The 20,128-nt window shown below is 38.8% G+C and overlaps 1 protein-coding gene across 4 annotated transcripts in view; it reads left to right on the top strand.

Annotated features, from left to right (window-relative positions):
• The window catches only part of PRRC1 (proline rich coiled-coil 1), a 35,155-nt gene extending 17,251 nt beyond the window's left edge, over positions 1–17,904 (top strand). For all 4 annotated transcript variants that reach the window (XM_006276660.4, XM_059724896.1, XM_019478141.2 and 1 more), the window contains 5 exons: positions 577–679; positions 6,830–6,993; positions 7,803–7,906; positions 10,790–10,892; positions 16,323–17,904. In XM_006276660.4, coding sequence (XP_006276722.1) covers positions 577–679; positions 6,830–6,993; positions 7,803–7,906; positions 10,790–10,892; positions 16,323–16,532 — 684 coding nt within the window. In that variant the 3' untranslated portion in view covers positions 16,533–17,904. The remainder of the gene's footprint in view (positions 1–576; positions 680–6,829; positions 6,994–7,802; positions 7,907–10,789; positions 10,893–16,322) is intronic.
• The last annotated feature ends 2,224 nt before the right edge of the window (positions 17,905–20,128 follow it).

Below are 20,128 nucleotides of genomic sequence, written 5' to 3'. Positions count from 1 at the left end.
TTGAGAGATTTCTCTGGGTTCTTTTTTGTGAAAACTTTGACCTGTTTGAGAGAGTAACCTATACTTCACAATAAATATATAGTAGATTGTTGATTAAGTCAACAATTAAAAGTTATTTAGACTTTCTTAGTGGTGCAAAATCTTTGGGAGATTCTTAAATACAATTTTAACCCTGGAATCTGCAAACAGTTATGTGCTTAAGTTTAAGTGTACTCATGAAATAGTCCTGTTGCAATCAAGTAAATTAAAATCAGCTGTCAGTCATCTAGATTTGAATAGCTTTGTTTCAATCTGAATACTGTCTCCTAGGCATAGATTGATGTTAAAGGGTTAGTTCCTAGAGATGCCTGCTTTTTGTTCTGAATGAGTGGAAAATCCAAAACAGCTTTTGTCTTAGTGTATGCATGTGTTGGGGTGGGGAGGCTGGGAAGTAGAAGTAGTGTTATGGTTCTATTCTTTTTTCTTTTTCCACTTTAGACTTTAGGAAAATGCCTGATTTTATTTTTTATTTATTTATTTAAAAAAAAATTTTAGAATAAACATGATATATAGTGCATGCTTCTTGTTTATCTGTAGGGTGTTGCTGGAAATCCTATGGTAAAGTCTGTGCTTGATAAAACCAAACACTCAGTAGAGACCATGATTACAACGCTGGATCCTGGCATGGCTCCTTACATCAGTAAGTACGTAAGACCAACTTCAAGAGAGTGGTGAGTGTGAACCATACTGTACTTCAGACCACATTTGGTTTGCTTACTTTCCAGAAGAAGCTTTCCAACTGTACAGTTGTTTTAAAATGAAACTGGCAATTTAACAGAATACCTAGAGTGTGACATACTAAATCTTGTATTTGTTAAGACAGACTATTTTAATTGTGGGGCCTGATTTCAAGTTGCACAATACTGCCTTTTAGTGGTGTAATGGTGATAGTGACAGTCATTACATTTAGGATCATTCTACGTCTGTGTTTCCAATCAGTAACATCCTCAAATATCAGAAAGTCATAAAAATCCATTCCGTTAGGTAGCCTTTGAATTAGCTGAATTTTGGCAGTCCAGTTTCATGGTAAAGGTGCTAGAATGAGATTTACGAAAACTTAGCTTTCATTCCCAGCTCTGCCGTAAACAGTACTCTTCAGCAAGTCTGTTCTCTGTGGGCTTTGGTTCCTAATGTTTTCCTTTTAGAGGGTATCCATTTCTCCCACTCATTAAGACTATAATAAACTCTTCAGTGTAGGAACTGTTCCTATGGTGTACAGCACCTAGCATGGTTTAGATATTACATTAGTGCTTGAAAGTCCTAGCTTCCTGTCCCAGAGAGCTCACTTTCTAAACAATTAAGAGAGGCTACCAGTGAAGGGGAACATGTCATGGGAGAAGTGAAGTGGCTTTCCTAAGGTTATGCAGCAAGTTGGTTGATGGCAGAGCTGAATGTAAAATCCCAGTCTGGTGCCTTACCAATTCCAAACTATTCCATTTCTCCTGATATTGGTTCAGCTTCTGTACTACATATGCATGCGTTACCTTCAGGAAGACTCATCAGAATGTGTTTCTGAATATTTGCAAGAGCTTTTTTTAATGTTCTGCTTGTTAACGCTTTGGGCAATTTTCCCTTTGCTGTGGTTGCTGGTGGAAACGCTAGTGAAATACAAAAACAAGAGGAAGAGACAGAGGCAGAGCTCAAGATCTTGCTAAAGAATACTGCATTTAAAACATTGTGCAGGAGTTGTGCCTCATTGAAAGGGAAAATTCTAGTGTAATGTGTCTTTTTTTTTTAGCTCTCAATTGCTTTTCACGTACAGTTCTGGTTAACTATCTACTTTTGTTTTTTTGGGAAAAGCATGCTCCACGCACCCCATCCATTGTATGCCAACAAGTGAAAACTGGAGATTGTTAACAAGGCCACAGAGTATTATTACTTAAAGGGTTATTGAGGCAAGGGAAGGAAAAGATAAAACTTCTGATAAAATTTCTCTCTCTCCTTCAGCCGTGTCATATTCCCAAACTGACTTGGGAACTTTGAAATAATTCCTAACATGGGTAAAGTTAAACTTTAAAGCTGTCCAGTCACTTCTGTGGCACTTCTGATAGGTGTGAGTGGGCTGGGAGGAAAGCAGCAGTACTTCCATTGCTGCTTAATTGGTGGGAATAGAACTTTAGAAGTGACAGGAATATGGTATATTTTCAATATACTGATCAGAGAGCTGTTTGGATGATCCAAGTTTCTTTCTTGCTAACAGAAAACTTTAAACCAGAAAGCTACAGGAGTCAAAATAGAATTGTGGGGTAGGTAGGAACCTATAGACCAGGGATGTCAATCGCATCTGGCCCCATAGACCGACCCGCATGCCACTCATCTGGTCTGTGGGCTAGATTGGGTCAATGGATGCCTCCCTCTCTCCAGGCATACTTGATCTAGCAGCTGCTTCAGCTCATCTGGGACCAGTGCTGTGTGCAGCTCAGATCCCAGAGCAGCTGGAATGTGTACTGTGTGCAGTGCAGTGCAGTCTGATTGGAGAGGCAGCTGTGCTGCACATGGTGGCCACCCCAGGTGAACTGAGCCACATGAGATACCCATCCTAGCTGCTTTAGGACTGTGCCACATGCGGTGCCTGCTTCAGCCAATCCAGGACCTGCGCTTCATACAGTATCTGTGAGTGCTGTGTACACCAGCTGGAGTAAGCACTGTGTGCAGCATTCATCCCCAAGCAGCTGTGTGTGTAGCATAGTCTGGCCAGGATGGGCACAACATTCAGTGCAGCTGCCACTCCAACTGGACTGTACAGCATATGGTGGGATTTGTGCTACATGCAGCATGGGTCCTGTACCAGCTGCAGCAGCCATCAGATCCGGTATCCCGGGGGAGGGATTTAAAAGGTGGGAGAAACCATGGGCCTGATCCAGCCCATGGACCAGTCCCGCCCCATGGTTATGTGCTGTGCCCTGTGTGGTTTTGACAGACCCAGGGGCAGCACCATGACCTGAATGGTGGGGCTCCACAAGCCTGATCTGGCCCATGGGTCCTATGTTTAACACCTCTGCTATAGATTCTGGCTGCTTGCTAGTATTTGGGGAGGAGGGATGTGGAATATTTAAAAAACGACAGATGGTTATTTATGTTAAAACTATTATGTTTAAGTGACAATATCTTAGCAGCTCATTGTGAGTGAAGTAAATGATAAGTCCAATTAAAAATTAAGAAAACACTTTCTGGGGTGAGGGGGGAATATAAAACTGTGGTAAACATTGATTACATACAGTTCAGGAAATTCAGAATTAAGCAACTGAAAATAGCATCTTACAATGGAGGTTGTCAGGTAACCTTATAGTGTATTGGCAGAGCTGGTAGCTGCAACTAATGTATAGCGCGCATTATGTAATGAAAGCATCTGTTGTAGTTTGGACAGTCACGGAGCAGAGGTGAATTTCAGATGCAAGTTTGTCACATTAATTCCGATACATGTAGTTAAAGCCACTATTTATTTGTGTTGCTATAGTGCCTGGGAACCACATTTAATAACTTTGGCGCACACAACAGTTATTTCCATGCTGTAGGACTATATGATGTCTAAGATGACTGAACACATGCTATCCATTTGCTAGATAATGTTTACAACAGGGGAACAATGACCATGCCTTGCAGTTATGATTTGTTGCTGTGTACTGCACTTAATTTAATGGAAAAACTTCCACTAAGCTCAGTGGGCGTAGCAATGTGCCTCTAAACTCTTTCCTACCCAGCTAGTTATATTTCTGAGGTGGTCCTTGAAACTGTTCACCTGTGGTATGATAAGATACAGTGTTATAGTCTTTGTAACGTTTCTTATATTAGAAGCTCCCTCTACACAATAGTTTAATGGGTGCATAATGAGTTGTCTTTAGTACTTCAGCCATTTCCTCTTTGCAGATTTCCTTCCATTTAAGGCAGTCTACTAGGATTTAATCCAGCATAAAATCTCACTGAATCTTAAAATGTTTAGGTGTTCGTAGTAACTGTCTCTTCCTGTGATTGATTTCTTCCTATTCAAATTAAGATATATTCTCAGCAGCTGGGATATTTTTCTGTTCTGCCATTATTCAAGTTTTAATGCAGTTGTCTAATGTTCAGTGATGGGCGTGCTAAAAAAAAATCATTTTTCAAACCTAGGTCATTGGTAGAATGTTCTGTAGTCACTGTTGTAGCAAGTCTTCAGTGATTTTTCCCAACCCCCACCCCCCGCTTTTTAAAATAATAATGAAGAAGTATTCCTCCAGTTGAAGGTTTGCAAATAATTTGGGCTGTGGTAAATGTTGTTGCTGTTGGGGGTTTTTTTTATGTTAAACTTCATGCTTCTTCTGGAAAATCTTTTGTGGTGGTGATTAAAATAAATACTGTAGACTTCAGCATCAGGTTTTTTAGATGTAATGCTTGTGTAAGCAGCACTTGTTTTTCAAATCCATTATCTACTTTGCTTTTCTCCCACTCATTAGACCCGGGTATCAAACTCATCTGGCCCATGATGAGTGGCGTGGGGCTGGCCCCATGCCACTCATCCAGCCTGTGGAAGCAGCCCCACAGCATGTGATTCAACTCTGGACTCGGGGACCAGTGTAGCACCAGGGAGCAGATGATGGGGCTCTGGGCTGTATCTTTGACCCTCGTGCATTAAGACTATATAAGGTGCTGCTTAATTTTCTATGTACTCCTGCAGTCAAAGAGCCCTCAAAGGAACTAGATTCATAGACTGGCAATTTACCAGTATGCTCTTTGTGTGCAAAGTCTTCATATTTGATACTTTACATGGAAAATTGACATCTAACTGAATTGCTTCAAATTTAGGAATGTTTACTGGAAAATAACAACACATCATACTTTTTCAACTGATCTTGCATAGTGAAGCATATTGTAACAAGAACTTTTGGACAGTGGTGTCATAGACTTTGTATAAGATTGTATGGAGAAAATTAGGATAACTTAAAATTTTTAAATCAGGGGTGTTCAACCTCTGGCCTGCAGGCCAAATGCATTACTGCCACCTTCCCCTTCTGACAAATTTCCAAACCCTGCACAGCAGGCTCAGCTCAGGGCCAGGACATGACTCCTGCACCAGATCTGAACCCCCTGGCTCCAGCCTACACAGGGTCTGAACATTGTCTGTTTGCCCTGAGGGTAGGAAAAGGTTGGGCACTGCTGTTTTAAGTCATAAGCAGTTAAATAAAAGCTGCATGGTGAGGGTAGTGCTCTTTTTGGAATAGTTTTCTAACCTTACACTGAAAGTACAAACTGTTGTGCTTATAGCAAAAGCTCTTTTTAAAAAAGAAACTTTTTCCTTTTAGATTTTAAAGTTTTAGATGGATATTAGAAATAAATTAATGTAAGAAAAAGAAAGCCCGAGGTAGAAAGAGGTAAAATGCTTAAAGAGACAAGAAAAAAGATTCAAATAATGTTGAAGCTAATGGTTCATGGATGCTTAGAAGTTAGCCAGAGCCTCAAAAGAAATGTTTTTACTGTATTTACTCAAATATGACAACCCTGGTTGTAAAATGACCCCACTATTTAGATTTTATGTATGGACAATTTTATAAATTTGTTGTAATTTTCCATATAGAACTAATTATTTTAGGTTTGTCTTTTTAATTTGTGCCCATCCCATTGCAACAACAGGGGAAATAAATCTTGGGGTGGGGCCAGGTAGTCCCCTTTCCCTCTACCTCCCCCACAACAACTTCTTCCTCCTTCAGCTTCTTGTTCTCCTCCTTACTGTCAGACCCAGCACATCCTGAGCATGTGGAAGTGAGAAGCACATATAAAAACACAGACCTTGAAATTAAACATAGCTATAGCAATTTGCATTTTATACCCAAAGATTTTGTTCATTCAATTGATGTAAGTTACATTTTTTGAAACTGCTACAAGTTTTAGCTCAGGTACTCCATAAACATACTTTTAAGCAGCACTTTGTCACCTACTTTATATAGAGTACAAGCTAGACTTGATATTATTCCAAAGCTAAAAGTCTCATGATTTACCATATAGATCATTGGGCTGGGACCCAGAAGTGTCAACAGCATTTCAAACCATGGTCACCCTACAGCTCAACACTGCTATGGGGGAGTCTGTGTGTGTATTCCAGATAACCCTCCTGTAACAAAGGATACATGTATTAATTAGCCCCCACTCATGACTGGAACCAGGTGTTCTTGGCACTAGTCCTGGGATGCTCCAAAATTTATATGCAGATAAGTTGCAAAGAAATCTGGTCTGACTTCACTTCATGGAGGGTGGGGCCACATTAAATGTATGTAACAGGATGGGCTGTACTATGTTTGTCCAGTATGGCAGGGAAACACCATGTATCTGGGTCCATGAGGGCAGTTTTCCTTAAGCGCCTGGGGGATAACTGTTCTTTTGGTGCGGTTTAGTACCCATCGAGGTGTTGAGGCTTCTCCCTAGCTTGCTTCTGCGGCCATATGGCTGAAGGCAGGCAAAACTTGGGGGCATCCGAACCCCAAGTCTCCAGGCTTGGGCCTGCATGTAGGATGCTTGCCAAAAGACTTTGGAAATATCTGAAGCCCCTGGTGGGGGTGGAGGATGTTTGCTGGTTGTAGGGCCACGCATGGTTCTGAACTGACTCATGGATTTGGACCTGATTTGGCTTGGAACATGAGAAATATCTTTAAAAAAAAAAAAGCATAGACCATACATTTTATATTAATGCTCAGTGTTGGCTACATTTAATCAACTTCATAGTTGGTTTCCATTACTCAGCACATGCTGTTTTTGGCAGCAGTTTAATCATACCCAGTGTATTTAATGAGGTGTTCTCAACAAAATCATTTTGTCTTTGTAGAATCTGGAGGAGAGATGGACATAGTGGTTACCTCCAACAAAGAAGTAAAAGTGGCTGCCATTCGAGATGCTTTCCAGGAAGTCTTTGGAATGGCTATAGTTACTGGGGAAGCTGGACAGTCAAATATTGCACCACAACCTGTTGGCTATGCAGCTGGATTAAAAGTAAGTGGGTGAATAATGATGGAGAGAGCCCAGTTGGGAGATCTTGACCACCAGCAGTTTTTGAGTGACAAATTTACGTAGAAAATCCTAACTGGGGCATTGAGGAAAGGTTTCTTGGTTATCGTTGTCTATTATTATGGTCATGTCAGATCTGTTATTAGAAGAACATATATGTCTTCTTGGGAAGGTGTATATTAGAAGCAACTAAGGAGCATAACTATTATTTTTGGCAGCTTCTTGCATGGTCACTGACTGCAACCATACCTGGTTATTTATCATTTTATAATATTTTCAAAGTGTGTCAGTTCTTGGCCCCCAACCTACTTGGGTTGTAACATTCTAAATAAATTGCACATTTTAAAGGATAGAGTCTCCCCTACCATTTTTATGTTGATACAAAATATATTAACATGATTATCACAACCAAAATATAAACCTAGAGAATGAGAGTACGAGCCATGGAAATATTTATGGACCTACTAACCATAGTGAAATTCAGCGCTGTTTAAAAGTAAGGGAATCTTAAATTTCTTTAAATACAAAACTTTTTCTTGGGAAATGAGTAACTTGATTCATAATATGGAAAGACAAATCTAAAATAAGTGTTTTGTCATAGTTTCTTTAAACTTTTGGAATTTCAGAGCTTTATTTCCAAATATTAAGCATTGTTAAAATTCCTGTGGTATTGTATAATGTCTGTGGTTTATCTTGGAGGTTAAAGGTTACATTCTTCCATTTTTTTTTTTTTTTTATGCTATGTTGTGGCTTTTTCAGAACATTCTCTAAGAGCTTGTTATATTGTCGTTTAGGGAGCACAGGAAAGGATAGACAGCTTGCGTCGGACTGGAGTGATACATGAGAAACAGCCTGCTGTGTCTGTAGAAAATTTCATCGCAGAATTGCTTCCTGACAAGTGAGAAGCTTTAATTTATTCAGGTTGGGAGCAAAAAAGAGCATTCTGTATTGGGTTCAGCTAGTCCATAAAGAATTATTAGCAGTATCCTTCTCAAAAGATAAAAGGAGGGAAGTTGTCGGTATATGGTATTGCCTTGGCAGACTTTGCTTTGGACAAGAGACTGCACAATTTCAAAAAGCTGTATAAGTTCACTAATAGCTAAAATCTGTCAGATGTACTGGGATTCAAAGTTTAAAAGCATGACACAAGGGCAGCTAACTGTCAAAAGTGAGGGAGTTTTATGTGTTCCAGTTTGATAGCTTGTTCTGTTTTTGAAATGACATCTCATTTGGAGAGTGTATTAGCTGACTTACTGGCATTGTAGTGGTACACTGAGGTATTTCTATTCATTACTAATTGACAGTATTCTCAAGTGAGGTTAATTTTCAGTTACTTTTTAAAATACTTGCAACTCTAGGAAGTTATAAAAACGCTTCTATTTTAGAGATTCCATTTAGAATTCAAGTTTGAATAAGTTATCAAAGGAAAGGTGGAGCTAACAGATTACTGTTGATTAATTTTGTAGTGCAATGTCAGAAGCATTAGGGTCTACTTCTTAGGCCTTAATGTATTTAATTTAGAAAATAGGCATCTCTTAAACAAACATAAAATACACATGTAAAATTTGCATCCTTCCTTTATTTATTTAACCTAATATTAACTGAACGGAGCAAAATATATTTCATACATTCAGTGAACATAAAAGGAAGCAGAATAAGCGGGTATGTTTATTTTATCTAATTTTTGGTTTAGATGTTTTATTGCTACAGAGAAGGTTTTAATAAAAAATCAATTACGCAGGAGACATTTGCCCCAGGTGCAGCAAAAAAAAGAAAACTTTTTGTTCTATTTACCTGTTCCTAAATCTTTGTACGTGCAGTCTGTATAATGCTCACAATGACCCAGGACTGCGGTGTTGTTAAGAATGGGAGCTGGTTTTGCATACTTACAAGTACAAGGAATATTCCACTGGCTTGTCATTGTAACTGAAGCAAAGCCTGATCGAATGAATGAGCCCTGGTACTTCACAAGAGCAAAATTATTCTTTATGTATAAGTTTGTTTGTTTGTTTTTTTTACTGAAAGGGGAATATTAAAAGTCTCTCTATATAGTAGACTAAAGATATTCTAGTTCCTTTTGGCCTATTCTTGCCTCTAACATTGTGAAAATAATAGAACTTGGTGCTGGTAGACATTATATAATATTAAAATGTGTATCCTTGGATATATAGCTCATCAAGGTATCATTTTTCAGCATGTCACCGTCCAGGGTGTTAACCAGAGTTGTCTTACAAATCCATTAATCCCACAAAAGAGGAGCCTTCCAGTGAACTCCCACCAATCTCTGGTACCTCACTTGCTAAGAGAGCCACTCATTAAAACTTTATTTTGGTCAATACGAACTTTTCCCCTCTCATATTGCAGCAATTGGAAAGGAAGGAAAATTGCTACCCCTTTTAACTTCTGCTAGCAGTATTTGTGGCATTGAATCTCTACCCAGTTTATTGGGTCTATATAAATATACTTTTCACCTCCTTTATTTGGCTGTTCGCAATTCAAGGTAACTTGCTCATCATTCTTACATGCTTATATGGAAGAGTGGTCCCCTGTTACATCCCCTTTAAACTCCTTCCCTCCCCTATACCTTTTTAGACCAGGAACCCAAAGCAGTGTTATCAAGGAGGTAGTAGGTGCTAGTCCTGTCCTGGCTGGCTTTATTAACCTCACCCTTGCGTGAAGCAAAATTGGCCCAGCTAGTTGGTTCCTACAGTCTGAATCTTCCAGACTACAACCCTGACTTTACATAATCTTCATAGCAACAACATCCATTCTTCCAAAGTAAAGATAAAAAAAAACACCACATTAATCCTTCTAAACTTGATTTAATAGCTCCTGTGCCCTATTCTCTCAGCTGGAACCATTTAACTGTAGACACAGTTGTGAGAATTAAATAAACATGAGTTAGGGACAATATGTCAGCCTTCATTTTCTGCTAGGAAAAAATCTTTTAGTCTCTACAAACCAGATGAGGAAAATGTTTAGATGCTGGCCCTGTGTACTTTACAAAAAAATATGGAGCACACTCCATTAAACTGTCTAATTGTTCTTTTCAATTAACACATTAAATAATTGGTTTTAATACACCTAGAGTTACTTTTTTTGTGAATTCATGTGAGTATACAATATATCTCCACAAATGGGATTAATTTTGTGAGTTTGAGTGAGATGCAGGTTTTTATTTAGTGAGTAACCAGATTTAACAATTATATCAAGTCATTATTGATGTAAGCTGTTACAATGTAGCTATTAGAACCATTGCCCTGTTAGGATACAAATGTAGTAAATGTTGAAACTGTAACACTGTTTCATTCCAGGTTAAACCTACACGTATTTAGCTAACTTGTATCATTATAGGAGCATACCAGTGTAACAGGTGGTGTGTGCTCCCAACCTGCAACTTCCCTTCCCTTTTCACAGTGGTTAAATGTTAACTTTGTCCATGGGCTTAAAGAAGGCTGACTTAAGAACAAAACCTCGGTTTTATGAAGACACTGTGAAAATTACAGTATAGCTAATATGTCCAAATATATATCCTACTGGTGTTCCTTTTGATTTATTTTTTTTCAGTGAATGGTGAGTTACCTATGTTTATATAATAGAGCAGTGCCTTTTTATAGGCTCTAGTTGTAAAATATCAAAATGTACCCATGAGATTCTTTATTGCAAATAATAGTTTCATACATATACTCTGCAACATCCTGTAAATTGAAGACCCGTCCTTGACAACACTGCATTCTTCAGTTTACTGCTTAAAGGTTAGGTAATTTGTATGCCATTACAGGTGGTTTGACATTGGCTGTCTGATTATTGAAGATCCAGTCCATGGGATTCATCTAGAAACTTTCACCCAAGCAACACCAGTGCCTTTACAATATGTTCAACAGGTAAGTTTTCTGCATTTCTTATCAAAGAGTGATTTAATAGCGTGAATTTTGGGAGCCAGGACTTCCTTTGATTTAATATCATGAATGATACTCCATATTATAGGCAAATTATCTCTTCGCTTCAGTTCTTATTTATAAGATGAAGGTAAGATCTGAATGAAAACTGCTGTGATGGTCGATATTTATAAATACCCTTAGAGATAATTATGACTCAAAGTGGTTTTTATTTATTTAAAATTCAGTATATCCAGAAAAATTGTAGTTACTTGTAGAGTTTTCTAGCTGATTTAGACTGAAGAACTACTGACAAAAGGCATACTGTAAAAACTCTGCATTGAGCCCAGAAAAAAATTATTTAAATGTTTGAAATATTTTCAGTAAAAGAAACATGGAATGTTTGGAAAAAATGAATTATTAAAATAAGCTATACAGCTTAATGCTGATTCAGTATCTTTCTCTTTCTTCCTAGTGATTGTGAGAGAGTGACAGCAGCTTCTGAATTGTAACAGACTTGCTTTTGTATTGAGCATAATGGAATAGCATCACAAGCTATTGCTCCTCTTGTGCAGTTTGTAACTAGGCAAAACCCTGAGCCAGCATAGAGGCCCATGGCTTTTACCAGAAATGCAACCGTAGGGGTCTGCCTTTACACTGTACATCACGGAGTGGGAGCTAGTGTATCTAGCACATATTTAATCTTCCTTTTAAGTTTTTCTTTCTTTATTGATAACTTCAAAGCTTTGAGTTGTGTGTTCATGGCATTGTAGCTCTGGCATCATACTACAGTTAGCCAGTGGGATTAACCATGCTTGTCCCACAAAAATACTAACCTGGACTCCCAACAAAGAAGAGCTTCTGAGGCGAACCTTACCAAATCTAAAGTAACTTTAAAAAAAACCAATAAAATGGATCCTTTCCCATAACTTGAGGTATAGTTTGGATCCAGGAAATTTGGGATGTGGCAGTCCTGGATTCAGTTCCCAGCCTTACTACGGTTGTCCTAATATTAATGCATATTATTAATATACAACAACTAGCAACAGGCTGTCAGTTTCAGTAAAAACCACCATTGTGCAGTAGGTGAAAATCACTAGAAAAAGAAAACTCTATTTCTAGTGACAGCGAGACTGCTGCCATCTAAATAATCTGAAGGGTGAGGCAGTTTTTCCTTTTGGGCTCTGGTATTTCAATAAAGGAAGGGAGTGTCAATGATCCATCTCCAGTGGGAAGGTCCTTTTGAGGGTTTAAGATGAAATGTCTTGACTCATTTCATCAACAGTGGTCCAATATTACCTAACTTTTGTAAGATGTAAAGGATAAGAATTTGTTTGGTCTTCATTGGAACCTTTTTCTCTGCTTTCCCACCAATTCTGCAGTCCCCTGCAGTGGTTGCAATCTATAAATTACAGCTGGACCTGGCATAACTTTTTTTTCTTTAGAAAATTTCCCATGAAAATATTCTAAACAAAACAGTTGGTTTGGCGTTTAACTTTCAGTTTCTTTTAAATCCCAAATTCCTGTGTACTTGTTTCTGAATTCCAGTAGAATGTCTGTGGTGTGTGGAGTTTTTGTTGCTGTTTTTGTTTTTTTACATTTTTAACTTTTTTCAGAAGCTCTTCAACCTTATAAAAATTATAGAAATGCTAAAGGAAAAAATGCAACATTGTTACTCAGTTTTCCTCAAAGAATAAGGAAACACGAAGCTGGAGGAAAAATTTACTACTAGCTTCAGTGGGTGAAGTTCTCATTGTCTTTTGCTCCCTGGCCATGTTAGCTAGGATACCTACCTGTTCTTTATTACAGCTTTACAGTCTCTTTGAAACAACATTTATTATTCTAATATGCAGTAAAATAACTATTTCTTCCACTTTATAAGACTATATATGTCCATGTTCATCTTGGAGTCTATAATGACTCCAAGATCCTTTATTGCCTCTGTAATGACGAGAAGGGAGTTCCTGAGCCTGTAGGTATGCTGCTGGTTCTTCCTCCCTAGGTGCAGTACCCTGCACTTGTCAGTATTGAATCCCATCTTATTCCCATCCGCCCACCCCTGTAACCTGTCCAGATCCAATTGCAGCCTGTCCCTCCCTTCTAGCTTGCCCTCTTCTCCCCACATCTTAGTGTCATCTGCGAATTTGAACAAGGTGTTTTTCACCCCCTCGTCCAAGTCACTGATGAAGATGTTGAACAGTGCAGGCCTGAGGACCGAGCCCTGGGGGACCCCACTGTCCACATCCCTCCAGGTCGAAAATGACCCGCCCACCACTACTCTCTGGGTGCAGCCCTCCAGCCAACTGGCGACCCATCTGACTGTGTAGGCATTGACACCACAATCTCCTAATTTTTTAATGAGATTGGGGTGAGAGACAGTTGTTGAAGGCCTTCCTAAAGTCTAGAAAGACTACGTCTAACGTGACACCTGCATCCAAGGATTTTGTGACCAGATTATAGATTCAAGTAGTATGATTCCTTCTTAAGTTAAAAGTCTTCAGGCTTTGAAAAGTTTTATTTACTGCATAGCAGGGGTTGACGAGGAAGATTTCATAAATGGATCTGCTTAATTGATATATGGTATTTACTCTAATAGAAGACAGCCTTGATTATAAGATGACCCTCCCCCCCCCCCCAATTAGATTCTATATATGGAAAATTTTATAAAATTATTATAATTTTTCTAGGTATAGAATCTAATTAGTGTATTGGAGGTTTGCCTTGAATTTGTCCCATTCACACTGCTACAGCAGAGAAAATAAATTGGGGGTGGGGAATAGGTCAGGTAGCCCCTTTGCTCTCTGCTTCCCACCCCCCAGCAGACCTTTCCCTCACTCCTTATTGACAGATCCTGTTCTCTCTGAGAACAGGGAAGTGAGGGGCAAATTTGAAAACAATAACCTTGAAATTAAGCTTGGCTGTAGCAATTTGTTTGTAGCACTCATGTACTTAGTTAATCCAGAATCAAACCTTTTTCTAAAACTGCTGCAAGTTTTAGCACAAGTCCTCCATAAACACACTTTTGAGCTGCATTTTGGCACCTACTTATTATTATCATGTATAGTTTGTACTATGTATTAGTCTAAAGCCAGAGCCTTCTCTTTAGCTTGCTCCTGTGGCCATACGACTGAGGGCAAGCAAAATCGGGGACATCTGAACCCCAAGCCTCTGGGCTTGGGCCTGCATATAGGATGCCAGCCAAAGGATTTGGAAGTATCTGAAGCACCAGGCAAAGGGAGGATGCTTGCCGGTAGCAGGGCCACGTATGGTTATGGAAATGACTCACATGGATTTGGAATTGATTCAGCTGATTTGACTTGGGACACAAAATTTTCCTTTAAAAAAAATACAGAACAAACAAACAAAACCTACCATGTTTGCACAGTGTGGGCAGGGGAAATACCATAACCAAGGGAATGCAATTAAAATGGCACTGTGTAGTAGAGGGTGCATCTTTGTCTGCATGTGGACAGGACTCCCTACGAGAGCCTCATAGTTAGCTTCCCACTGGCCGGCTTCCAGTGGGAGGATCTTGGCTACATGCCATCTGTGTGGAAATGGGAGATTCCTCCCTAGCTTGCTCCTGCAGCCATACAGCTGAGAGCAAGTGAAACATGAGGGCATCTGAACCCCAAGCCTCTGGGTTTTGTCTGCACATAGGATGCCTGCCAAAAGATTTAGAAGTATCTGAAGCCCCAGACTGAAAAGTGTGGGATGGAAGATACTTGCCATATACAGTTCTTGAACAATTAAAAGGATTTGAAACTGATCTGGCTGATTCTGCTAATTTGACCTGGGATATGAAAAATTTTCCTTAAAAATAAAAAGTTTGTCCAGTGTGGGCCATGTGTTTGTCATGCTCAGTATTGGCTACATTTAATCAACTTTATAACGGGTTTCCATTGCTGAGCATATGCTGCTTTTGGCAGCAGTTTAATGATAAACAACATATTTAGTGAGATTTCCTTATATGCAGTTATAAGATGAGGGCCTTTTCCTCCCCATGCCAGTTGGGAGGGAAAATCTCATCTTGTATTCAAGTAAATATGGTATCTAACCAGGTTCAGTATCACTTGATATGGTGTATGGACGCTATGTAGGAGTGAGTGTAAACTTTTAAGCTTGCATTGTATTGTAACCAACAGAAATAACTCTTAATTTCCTATATAAAGGGACTATGTCCACCTTTTGTGCTTTATAGTTTTAGGACTTTTGTTTTCTCTACTCGCAATATAATCCATCCGTGAAAAAACAGTCCTAGGCTATGTTTATGTTGCTCTTGACCCAATACTGAAGCATTTATTTAAAGGATCAGATTTTTTCTCTTGTGGATGTCCAATAACAGTAGCTCGAAATACAGCGTTTCCATCAATTCAGTTCAACATGTCTTAATTAACTGAAAGTAAAAAAAAACAAAACTACCTTGCCTATCCCAATTTGATGTTATGGGTTAGATCATGTATGAAAGAACCCGTTTATCTCTCCCACTGCTTTAAAGCTGTGCTTCCTTCTATTTGCTCAGTTCCTTCTGCTAAATCTGTCCTTTTCCTTGCCTATTTATGTATTTAAGAGTTCCTTCATATTTGCTTTGTTCTATGACTTGTGTCTAGTGCCGTCTACATGTCTATGCAGGTCATTTTTGCATGACTCATTTTGAACAAGTCTGCTCCTGACAGGGATGATAAGCCATTTGTCCCCTTGGACTGCTATTGAACCACTCATTACTGTCATCTTTCACTTGACATTCCACTATCCATTGCAGGATGTTGTATCCGAGGTTAGTAGCGCGTAGCAGAGAAACAACCCAGTAAGTGCAGTTTATCCATAAAGAAGCTGTCCAGTGTAGTAATACAGAATTATAAAACCAATGCCCACGTGGCATCTGATTTCCAGTTCTGTGCCAAGTTCTAACCCTTCTTTTGGTGTGGGCTCCCTCTCTGTTCTTGGGCAAATAACTTACAATCACATCCTCCATTTCCTTACTGAGATAGCCCTATGAAACAAGTACATGCTCTGTTTTAAGGATTGGACATTTTTAAAGCCCTCTAAAGATGAAAATCATTTTAGAAATACACATATCCTTATTGATTACATCTGGCTGGCAGCTTTTTCAATACAACTTTGTGGTAATGCCAGGGTGACTTTGTTACTAGGCAAACTGCATAGTAGTCTTGGGAATGTCTAGTGTCATCTAGGAACATAATATGTGGAACTCTAAAAAGCCCCATTGACTGGACCAAGTATCCAGTTACCCAGAGACAAATTTTTAGAACTAGGATTTGGGGACCTTCAATCTTCACATATTTCTTATTCTCAAGTGAACCCATTGGAATGAATAGGGCTACTGTCCAAATAACATACTAATGAAGGCAAGGATTTTAGAATCTGACCTTTTACCTCATTAATTAAATAATTTCATCTGATATTATTACACAGGCTCAGAATCTTACTCCTGAGGACTATAACCTGAGGTGGTCTGGCCTATTGGTGACGGTGGGGGAAGTGCTGGAGAAGACTTTGCTGAATGTCAACAGGACCGATTGGCATGTGGCATTCACTGGTATGTCCCGTCGACAAATGATCTACAGTGCAGCCAAGGCTCTAGCAGGAATGTACAGACAGCATCTACCACCCAGAACCATTTGAAAGAAGACCTGACTCCTGACACCTAAAGAGAACTTCCTCCCCGACCCCCTTTTCTGTCTGATGTGAAAGAAAAGGTTGCATCTTCAGCTAAATATTTTAGTCCTTGTTGGATACAGCACAATTTTTTAATCTACCTGTAAAAATATATATATATTTTCTTTTTAGAAAGCAAAGGTACTGTTTCAATAATGGAAATGAACAACTCCTTTTTTTATCAATTATATTGACTTCTAATATGATGCGTAAGGAGAAAATTAGAGTGAACTGGTACAGCAGGATCACATAGCACTAACATTTGTTGGATGGAGGATGCATTTTCATTTCAGATATGTAATAGGCATTTGTTGAAAAGTCAAATTTAATATAATATTTACTCAAGTATAATTTTTAAAGAGGGGTACAAATATTTACTAGTTATGGCAGTAGTAGCCTTGTTCATAGCATCTCCAATGTATTTTTGCATTTCAATTCAGTACCTCTGTGTTGGGTATTTTCTACGGACCTAAGATAAGTAGGTGCTTAGTACTTCCCCTACACATACATCATCTCAGGACTGATGCTGAGTAATTTTAAAGCATTTTAAAAGTGAATGGTTGAGAGAGAGCATAAATGAATGCCTCTTATAGTTGAGATCTGGTCCAAATTTGAATTCTTGTCTTCCACTTTTTGTTTTGTTTTAATTTTTTTGTAGTATGTATTCAGTCCATCTCCCAGTGAAACCAGCAGGAAAACTTTGAGCTGTTTTAGTGAACATTAGTTCAGACAGGATGTGCGCATGAAAATGTCTCGGCAATGGAATTTAACAAAATCCATTTACTTATTTCTTATCTTCAGACAGTTATTCTGTGTTTGCATACTGAAGAGTCTTAAGTAATTTTTATCAGTGTTCATCCATCAGCAGATTAGCAAAATGTGACACTCGGATACTTTGCTCTGACATTCTGTATTTTTGAAAGCAGGTACAGAATCCTGAATTGCCTTACAGGTGTCATGGACTCACTGCATTCCATTGCAAGTCTTTGTGACATCTCTTCATAGCTAAAAATGCCCTATATCTATGCTCAGACATGATTCTACATTTTTTATTCAGAAAGATGGAGATACTTGGGAGAGGTAATATTTTGATGATAGGTTTTGTTTTGTTTTTTTTAAACAAAGAATAAATAATTGTTTTGCCTTAAACACTAGTTTTTCAGTTTATACTGATCTGCCTTTATCTTTTGTAGATGCTTTCAGAGGACATTTTTATATACTGTTTAGCCAACTCCTATTTGTACCCAGTGAAATTCTGTCCTGTTTCCAAGTAATATATTTTGCCATAATTGGCTTACAGTGTAAATTAGATTTAAATAAATGTTTTTTTCCTAAAGAATTGTACTCTTTTACTTTAAATGTGTGGGGTTTTTTCTTTGTTTTGTTTTTCAATCAAAACTTATGTGAATGAGTTTTTACTGCATCTTGCACAGATCACTTGCGTATCGGGTATGTATTCCATGTAGCTTTTTCTGAAAAAAGAACCCTACTTCCTTTTCTTTGAAGTATCTGTCCATAAGCATTGGAGAGAGCCAGTGGCAAGTGATCTAGAATACTTTCTATGGTTTTTGCTATATATACATTAAACTTCTCCAGCCTCATTTTTTTTCACAAATTTAGAATATTTAACATCTTTCTCTTTCCCATGCCAGGAAAATAACGTGAAGAGTGGTTCAGACTATAGTGCTGAGACTCATGTAAGCATGTATCATTCCTCCTCATGAAGCTTTTTAAAATAAGTGGATAATAGAAAGAGGGGGAGTTTGGGAGATGGACAAATTAAGAGCCAAATTTTCTGTTTTTAGTTTTTGTACAGTCTTTCCCATAATGAGTTTATTCAGTTATTGTTAATGGTACCACTGCTGTAGCAACATAAAACTCAGAAAGTATTTTCAGGTAAATTGTTGAGATGCCTAAAGCTGTTCCCGTCGTCTAATCCCAATTGCCAGTCCACGCCAGCGTCTTTCATTACTTCATAATCCAAAAAAGACATCACAGGAACCCACTAGTGCATCCCTTTACTTTAATAGGTGCTGTACAAAATGCTAGCTGCTTCTTCCTCTACTATAACCATCTTCTCAAGGTGTGGAGAAGGTGAAGGAGAGAGTTTTTTACTACTTTGTGAGGTTGTGTGTCCAGGTATAGAGCAGACATGCTGTTAATCCTTGCTTATTAAAACTGAAATGGTTGTTTTGTTTTGTTTTTCTCCTAGGACTGTTTTCTCTCTCCTTTTGTCCTTTCTCTCTCCTGGCAGTTGTCACCCATAAAGCAGGTTTCTTAGAGCCCAGCTTACTGCAGTGACAGCTGAGCAAGAAAAGACGGCTGTGATTTCTACCTTCTGTGATGCTACTTGCTAAGATGGAGGTTACACAACTGTCCTGCTGAGATTCGTTGTGTAGAATATACAGCACTATTGTACCTTTTTTGCCTCAAAGTTCATCATTCCTCAGTTCATTCAGGAGTCTGTGCTAGTTCAGTGACTGAATTCCTAGTGTCTACTGATGCTTCAAGTGCTGCAAAACTAGTTCCAAAAATATAGTTTAGTGCTATTTTTCTTTAGGGTTTGCTTTATGGTTTAAAACTATCTTTCTATTTGGGATTGGTGGGGCTCCTGGAGTTAGTTAGGACACATGTAGGCAATCCATGCTAACAACATGTTCTTGCTGGGATCCTATGACCCCAGCTGACTTCGTGCCCTTTGGGCGGGGGGCTGGACTCGATGATCTTCCGAGGTCCCTTCCAGCCCTAATGTCTATGAAACAAGCCAGAACTGACCCTGGGACCCCTCACATAGGTTTGCAGCCGGGAGGGTTCCAGCTATGGGAAGGTGACAGTGTTCTTTTTGTCCTGTGCCTGTTTTGGCACCTAGTTATAGTTAGAGCACAAGTAGGTTAGTGCAGTCCATGCTAATTGTAAGAGAATTCTCTACTTTCTGTTTTCTAGAGAAAAACATTCTGCTAAGACTTCACAAGTGATGCATTAAATTGTGAATGGTTGGAGTATATCAGACAAAACATATCTGCTCCTGTGGAATGCAAATAGATCCAGAAAGAGACCAGTACTGTTACAGAGGGCTGCTAGAAACATGAAAACTTGATGGCCATAGTTGGCAATTCTAACCGACAAGATCTGGATTTAATTTCTTACCTTGATAATACAAGGTAAAGCCAACACAGTGTTTTCCAGTTATGATGTATTAATTGTTCCTAATTACTCCTCAGAATTACATAAATAATTCAGGTCATAGAATCATATAAAATGAGGGTTGGAGGGGACCTCAGGAAGTCACCTAGTCCAACCTCCTGCTCAAAGCAGACCATCCCCAACTATATCTTCTAGTCAAAGCTTTGTTTAGCTGGGTCTTAAAAAACCTCCAAGGATGGAGGTTCTACAACCTCTCTGGGTAACCTGTTCCAGTGCTTTATTACTCTCCTGGTGAAAGAGTTTTTCCTAATATCTAACTTTCCTTGCTGCAACTTGAGACTGTTGCTCCATGTTCTGTCATCTGCCACCACTGAGAACAGCGTAGCTCCATCCTGTTTGTAACCACCGTTCAGGTACAT

This window comes from Alligator mississippiensis, chromosome 3 (genome assembly GCF_030867095.1).
Source record: "Alligator mississippiensis isolate rAllMis1 chromosome 3, rAllMis1, whole genome shotgun sequence".
NCBI lineage: Eukaryota > Metazoa > Chordata > Crocodylia > Alligatoridae > Alligator > Alligator mississippiensis.
The sequence above is the reverse complement of the archived record's forward strand: the minus strand, read 5'-3'. Positions and strand labels throughout refer to the sequence as shown.